General features: G+C 43.1%; 1 protein-coding gene across 2 annotated transcripts; it reads left to right on the top strand.

The window, feature by feature from the left end:
* The first annotated feature begins 976 nt into the window (after window positions 1-976).
* LOC112901413 (transketolase, chloroplastic-like) lies at window positions 977-4883 on the top strand. Of its 2 annotated transcripts, XM_025970329.1 has the most exons (8): window positions 977-1514; window positions 2005-2095; window positions 2190-2295; window positions 2383-2665; window positions 2753-2901; window positions 3359-3512; window positions 3618-4614; window positions 4771-4883. In XM_025970329.1, the coding sequence occupies exons 1-7, from the start codon at window positions 1092-1094 to the stop codon at window positions 4572-4574; spliced, it is 2163 nt and encodes a 720-aa protein (XP_025826114.1). In that variant the 5' UTR covers window positions 977-1091; the 3' UTR covers window positions 4575-4614; window positions 4771-4883. The 2 variants fall into 2 exon arrangements, with proteins under 2 accessions (XP_025826114.1, XP_025826113.1); XM_025970328.1 differs by having other exon boundaries at window positions 3618-4883.
* Window positions 4884-8125: the final 3242 nt, after the last annotated feature.

Below are 8125 nucleotides of genomic sequence, written 5' to 3'. Positions count from 1 at the left end.
GAGATAGAGGAGGAGGAAGATGCTTAGCCCCCCTTAATAATTTTCTCCATCCACCACTGCATGGATGACATAGTTCTTCACATAGCACTGACCACAAACATCTCACCAGATCTCGAGCTCATCGCCAGGAGTGCGCAGGAGACCACGAATCGACGAACATTGATTGGGCTGACTAGCTCGTCGACTACCTAGCACAGTCGGAGTCTCGGAGGTAGTTCGGCTCCCGCTTGTTTCTCCTTCTACAGTTGAGCATTTTTTTTTTCTTTTTTGGATTTGGAGTTCGAAACTTCGAATGGGCTGGAACAAGTCATAGATTTATGCAGCTATTGGGTGCTTGTTTCCATGTGATGCTCTTTGGTTTTCCCTTTGGTGTGGAAAATCAAGATCTTGATTTAGTGGATCAAAGGTCTAATTGGATGGACTCAAGTTAAGTGCTAAATTTTAACATCTATTGATACTTATATTTTTAATAAATTTTTTAAGCCTTGGCTAAAGTTTAACCTTATTAGCACTTCAATTTTGGATACACTAGTACTAAACTTTAGCACTTGGATCCAAATACATTTTAAATCAAATTTGAGACTGTAGCACTACCACGAAGAAGAATACCACGTAAGCTTATCAGTCCCAGACCGAGCTCGTAAGCGATGAAGGAAAGATTTCCCTCAGCTCGGAGCTCATTTTTTTATTTCCTCCAAAAGTACAGGTTTGATTGCCTTTCCTCCGGAATGGTTCTCAGCTATTCCGTTCCAAACACTGCTATAGGGAATAAAACTACAGGTACTCGATTGCTCCATTTTTCCTACGTTTTTCCCGTGATCCAAACAGGGCAGAGTATTTAGAAACGGAGTGTGCCTAAAAAAATCTATAATTTTGTTTCAAAAAAAATCTATAATCAAAACGCATAGAGAAAACACGTTGGATGGAACGGCACCAGTTCAGTTGTTTCCGTGCCGGGCCACCACATTTCGTCAGCTACATTTCCCCAAGACCAGGTGGCACGCCACCTCTGCACTCCCGCTGCGACTCGCCCTCTTCGTTAAACGTGACTGCGACGCGCGTCCGGAAGCATCCGCCCGCTGCCCGCAGCCATGGCGGCACCACCGACCCCCAACACCTCCGCCGCCGCCGCGCCTGGCTCCGGCTGCGGCAGCGTCCGCCTCCTCCGCTCTTCCGCCCGCTCCCGCCTCCCGTTCGCCGCAGCGGCCAGGCCCGGCGGCCGGCCGGCCACCGTGCTGCGCGCCAGGGCCCTGCCGGCGCCACCCGAGCTGGTGGAGCAGTCGGTGAACACGATCCGGTTCCTGGCAGTGGACGCCGTGGAGAAGGCGCAGTCGGGGCACCCGGGCCTCCCCATGGGGTGCGCGCCGCTGGGCCACGTCCTGTTCGACGAGTTCCTCCGCTTCAACCCGAAGAACCCCGCCTTGTTCGACCGCGACCGTTTCGTGCTCTCCGCGGGCCACGGGTGCATGCTCCAGTACGCGCTGCTCCACCTCGCCGGGTACGACGGCGTCACGGTGAGCTCTTGCAGGAAACAGCGTCCCTGTCTTATTTTTGAGGTTTTGGTGGGCTTCAGAAAATTTGCAAATCGAAATCGATTGGCTCGTAAAGACTGGTGTTGGTGATTTTTGGGATGCAAAATTGAAATAGTTAGTACCGAATGGGACTAATTATTGCGGAGTATTCTGATCCTTGACTAGCAATCAGTTGGACGCTCAATCCCTGCCAGACTTTACTTTAGGGGAAGGTTTGAGGAGAATCAAAACTAGTAGGACCGTAGAAATACGTCTATGAATTTAGAGCTTGCGAATTGAAATAAGTTGACCTCGGAAGTGGAAGGGCGCAAAGATTTTCTTCGAATAGTACTATCACCAAGCTCTAGTTGTCCGTCTGAAATAAGAGCAAAAAGCTTTGCAGTGATACTGATGCATGACATGGTACTCTTCTTCATATCCCATAAACATCTTACTCTTTTTTCGATTTTGATAATCATGCTTGACGTTGCAGATGGATGACCTGAAAGCTTTTCGACAGTGGAGAAGCAGAACTCCTGGCCATCCAGAGAATTTCGAAACACCTGGAGTTGAAGTCACCACTGGTTTGCCTGCTTAAATGTTTTAAATTTTGTTTTGCCTACTCCGCTTTTGTTTTGTAAACCATATTGATTTCTGAGCTTTTCTGATGTCATTTAGGTCCTCTGGGCCAGGGTTTCGCAAATGCTGTTGGACTAGCACTTGCTGAGAAACATCTTGCTGCTCGTTTCAACAAGACTGATCTGAAAATTGTGGATCATTACACGTAAGTTAGTAACTTGATAATTGTAGCTACTTTTGTAAAGCACAGTTGGGACAGTGGTAATATGTTGTCGTTACTTGATGCTCTTAGGTATGTAATCCTTGGGGATGGTTGCCAAATGGAAGGTGTTTCGAATGAAGCGGCTTCTCTTGCTGGTCACTGGGGCCTTGGAAAATTGATTGCTTTCTATGATGATAACCACATATCAATTGATGGTAATACAGATATTGCATTCACTGAAGATATTCTTGCCCGATATGAGGCACTAGGGTGGCATACTATCTGGGTGAAGAATGGAAACACGGGGTATGATGACATTCGTGCTGCAATCAAGGAAGCAAAGGGAGCTAAAGATAAGCCTACTCTTATCAAGGTAACCGTCAATTTGATTATAACATTTATTTTATTCATTTACTCATCATGTTTGGTGCAGCTTCATAAGATAAATGGCACTTTATAGGTGACTACCACAATTGGTTTTGGATCTCCAAACAAGGCAAACACATATAGCGTTCATGGGAGTGCTTTAGGATCCAAAGAAGTAGAGGCAACTAGACGCAATCTTCGATGGCTTCATGAGCCTTTCCATGTTCCAGGCGATGTGAAGAGGTACAATTTACTGAGCAATGAAGTTATTGCTAAACTCACACTGCCCAGTATTCATGAAAGAGAAAGTTACTATAAATAGATATTCGATGCTAGTTCCATGATTTTCAAACAGGAAGGTGATCTATAATAAACAAACAGTAAATCATAGTAATATACTGACAGCTGGTCTCAAAACTACAGGAAGGTGGCAGAAGGAATTCTCTCTGTGCACAGAACAACCACCTAAGAAACACCTGTACCCATGCTTTGCTTCTTTTTCCCAGATGAAATTATTAAGATCATTAATGCATATGTGTAGAATACTATACCTGTATAAGTCCTTACATGCTTGATAAGGTTTGCAGTTTGCTTATAATATTTTAAGAGTTAAGTTGTAGGAATAATTTCAAACTAACACAGTATACTTCAACTTAGTATGTTTTGCACAGAAGTTTAATTAGATAATTATCAATTGCAGGCACTGGAGTCACCATATTGATGAAGGTGCTTCTCTTGAAGCTCAATGGAATGCAAAGTTTGCAGAATACGAAAAGAAATACCATCAGGAGGCTGCTGAGTTAAAGAGCATAATTTCAGGGGAACTGCCTTCAGGGTGGGAGAATGCTCTTCCAGTAAGTATTCTTCTGAAACTCAACTGTCATGTCTAATCAATATTTCACTAACCATGGATGGGATATATTTGCATTTAATTGCTTTATTTGTTTCTCTCATTGCAGACCTATACTCCCGAAAGCTCTTCTGATGCTACTAGGAACTTATCTCAACAGTGTTTGAATTCACTTGCAAAAGTAATACCTGGATTTCTTGGAGGTAGTGCTGATCTTGCAACATCAAATATGACATTGCTTAAGATGTTTGGTGACTTCCAGAGGGATACTCCTGAACAGAGAAACATTCGTTTTGGTGTGAGAGAGCACGGGATGGGTGCCATTTGTAACGGCATTGCAGTTCATAGCCCTGGCCTGATACCTTATTGTGCTACATTCTTTGTGTTCACTGACTACATGAGAGCTGCCATCCGCCTTTCTGCCTTAAGTGAATCTGGAGTTATCTTTGTGATGACTCATGACTCCATTGGCCTTGGAGAAGATGGGCCAACCCATCAGCCTGTTGAGCAGTTATTCAGCCTCCGAGCAATGCCAAACATTTTAATGCTTCGGCCTTCTGATGGAAATGAGATATCTGGGGCTTACAAGATTGCAGTTCTTAATAGGAAAACGCCCTCAATCATTGCCCTCTCACGACAGAAGCTTCCACAGCTGAAAGGAACATCGGTTGATGCTGTTTCTAAAGGAGGATATATTATTTCCGATAACTCATCAGGCAACAAACCTGATCTTATTCTTATTGGCACTGGTTCCGAGCTTGAGATTGCAGAAAAAGCAGCAGATGAGCTGAGGAAAGAGGGGAGTACGGTACGAGTTGTTTCACTTGTTTGCTGGGAATTGTTTGAAGAACAGCCTGATAAGTACAAGGAAAGTGTTCTCCCGAGTGAGGTTACTTCTAGGATTAGCATTGAGGCTGGGGTTACATTTGGATGGGAGAAATATATCGGACAGAAAGGCAAAGCTATTGGCATCGACCATTTTGGTGTAAGTGCTCCTGCTGGGAAAATATACAAGGAACTTGGTTTGACAGTGGAAAATGTCATTGCAGCAGCCAAGGCCCTATGAATGATCATTTTGTGTTACTAGCATATACATGTTTTGAAAGGTATGTTTGGGTCTTAGTCATAAGATTTCAACAATGTTGCTGCTTCTAAGCACTATATACATCGATGTGGTTATATATGAACTTTTAAGGATGTTCTCCACGAGCTGCATGCTGTGTGTTAACAAACCTAATAATGTATTATGTATGGATTGCCAGGTAAATTTGTGCATTGCTCCTTGGAGCACGAGAGTTTCAGCATATCCGGAAAAACTCATATATATATGGTATGCACATTAATGATGTCATGAAATAAAATGCTGGTGATGTTATCTGCTGCATTGTCGTCCACATCCGACATATTGTGGTATTCACTATTTCAATCTTGTACTACGACTTCAGACTACTTCAGATGCATAGACAACGATGTAGGGGATTGCTTGTGTGGTAGAAGTAGAGTGACAGGTTCAATAGAAATGCGCGATGACGAAGTTTTTATTTGTTCATCCAGAAAAAAAAGGAACTTAGCTACTATTCCCATTTCACAAATGAAGTCAACTTGTGCCACTGTCTAAATACAAGTGGCCCCCTGCAATCGGCGTGTATATGAAAGCCAAGGTGGCTCACAGGTAGCCCACGAGCTCACACACATAAGAAACACACACGTACACACTGGTTCTTTTTTTTTTTGGATAACGTACACACTGGTTTGGTGCTGTAAATGCTTGCTGCCTTTTCTGTTTTTTCTCCTATTTGAACCCAGACGTACACTTCAAATTAGCCTGGCCAATCAGCTAATAACTACAGCCATTACTACTTTGATTTGACTATTATTCTTACTAACTAGCAGCTGGAAATCTGCTACTAAAGATACTGCACCTAGACACTATGAACCTGGATAGATTCATACACGCATAGGATTATTGCTAACAATCTCTCCTTAATCCTTGCGTGCGGATTTGAAATTAATGGTGACGATCCCAATCCTAGCATGAAGCTTCTGGAATCTGACTCGCCCAAGTGCCTTTGTTTAAATGTCTGCAAGCTGGTTCTTAGTGACGACGAAGTCAACACTAATCTTCCCATCTTCCCGGCACTCCCTGGTGAAGTGGTAGCGCACATGGATGTGTTTGCTACGTTCATGAAAGACAGGATTATTCTTTATCGTGATAAGGCTGACATTTTGTCAATCTTCAGCTCGACTGTATCAACATCCTTCCCCTTGAAGTCGCCGAGCAGCCGAGCCAACCACACTGCCTGTGTGGCTGCTGTACTGGCAGCAATATACTCCGCCTCGCAGGACGAGAGTGCCACCACCTTCTGCTTGAGAGCATGCCAACTCACCAAGCTGCTGCCGTGAAGAACAGAACGCCGGATGTACTCTTCCAAGTGTTAACATCACCGGCGAGGTCGCTGTCGGCGTACCAAGCCGTGCCTCCGCTGTCCTCCCGTAGTGGCAGTTGAGACTTAAGAGTCCCAGCCACATAGCGCAGGATCCTCTTCAATGCCGCCATGTGTTCTTATGTAGGCCGCTCCATGAAGCGACTCAGATACCCCACGCTGAAAGCGAGGTCTGGCCGCATGTGGATGAGGTTTTTCTAGAAAAAGAAAACATCTCCGGTCTCTGCACCCACACAGCCAAGTTTTTGCGAAATTCTCAACACACAAACTGAAAAAATAGAGAAAAGCTTTGGAGGAATCAAAACCAAAGTCTATTATTGCTTCTCCATCCATTCTTGGCAGATATCCAAGACGAAAATCTCCAATACAGACGGTCTTCCTTGTATCCTCATGCTGCAGAAGATAAAAAAACCGCGCCTAGTACGCTCCTCTGTAGACAGCCTACATAAATAAGAGGTAAATTGTTTTTCTTCAAAAATCAAATCGTTACATGTACGTCAAATCGCCCACATAAGAGCTGCAGCCCAAACAAAAATCAAACTTCTTTCTTTGTTGCTTATGCACGTTAACCAATTTTTAAGCATATGCGCTATTAATTTTTGTGGGGTTAACCCAATAGTTACATGAACAGCTCACCAAATTGTCTTGGTCTGGCATCAAAGAAGAGATGCTGAATTGTTTCAAGACGCAACATTTTTTACTCCCCAGTTTCTCTTAGCCAAGAGCATCTCTAGCATTCCTCCAATAAACATCTCCCAATAACATATTATTGGGATATCCCAATACCACTTTTATAAGTTATTAGGGGAGATATTTTTACAGTTCCCCAATAATCTCATCCTAATATAACTAATATATTAGGAGAGTCAAAATTCTTTCTTTATTTGAGGGGAGCTAGGGTGAAATATTGGGACAATCCAATAATTATTTGGGAAAGGGAGATGTATTGAGAAACTGCTAGAGTATTTTTTTTTAATATTAGCAATTTATGAGGGAAAGGGAGACTGCTGGAGATGCTCTAAGTTATCCTTGGTTAAATTAACACCTTGTTGAAGGTACCAAAGGAAAATCTTTATTTTTAAAGGAATATTTAGCTTCCATAAAAATTAATAATGAAGGGTCTATCCTTATTTGTAAGATACTGATACATAGACTGTACAGTAAAGTTACTATGTCTATGCAAGTCCGAGGTAAAAATATCTCTCCCATTTGAAAGCTGGTAAGCAGATATTTTATCGAGGAGGTTATTCCAGGCAGTTATTTTATCTCCAACTAAAGCTCTTCTAAAAGTTATATTCAATGGCATTTGGTTCACGACATTAGCCACTGTAATGTGAGGATAGCAGACTATAATATTCAAGGAGGAGGGCGTTTGGCATGGTTCCCGGACGGTTCGAGCACATCCCCGCACACTCTGCGGGCTCCTCCATCATATCCTCTCGGTATTTCATCAAATCGCCATCTCATGTTCTTGGTTTTCATCAATGGAGGTGGTTAGGGTTTGAGGATGTGATCTACTTTTGGGCCATGGATTCATGAAATTGGTTTGGGGAACTTGCTGCTAGTGACGAGGAGATGTTATGGTTAAATTTTGGTTGGTCAATTCGGTCTAGAACTCAAGATTTGGAGGATTGAATTTGAGGCCGTTACTGTTCAAGTCACGCCTGCACAGTGAGCGGCGGACAGTCTGCCCATCCCTAGCGGATGGTCCGCCGGCCATTGTTTGCTGCAGAACAGCTAGCTCTTATGCTTCGCAATCAAACTTTTTAAATGATGCTTATGAGTAATTCTTGATCCCAGGCCTGCAAGAAAGATCTTCAAAACCTTGACCTCCAAAGTGAAGCGAGGGGGTTCATCAAAGAGAGGTAGAGGCAATGATGATGATCCAAATGATGATGATTACATGCCCAATGCAAGTGATTTAGAGGCTGAATCATCAGTCAGAGGTGCAGGAGACGATTCTGAAATGTATGAAGATAATGGAAGTGATGAGGATGAAATACTTGATCTCAATGGTCTAAATTTTCCTAGTAGAAATTGGACAGCTGAAAAATACTCAAATGCAAGATCAAGGAATCAGTACAATCTTGCTAGAGACACAAATGTCCTTTTCTTCCATACTCAGGTACAACAAGATGCTTTCTTTGGTCATATGGTTAAGAAAACTATGTTT

Source organism: Panicum hallii, chromosome 7 (assembly GCF_002211085.1).
Source record: "Panicum hallii strain FIL2 chromosome 7, PHallii_v3.1, whole genome shotgun sequence".
NCBI lineage: Eukaryota > Viridiplantae > Streptophyta > Magnoliopsida > Poales > Poaceae > Panicum > Panicum hallii.
This window is presented reverse-complemented; position numbering and strand designations above follow the sequence as displayed.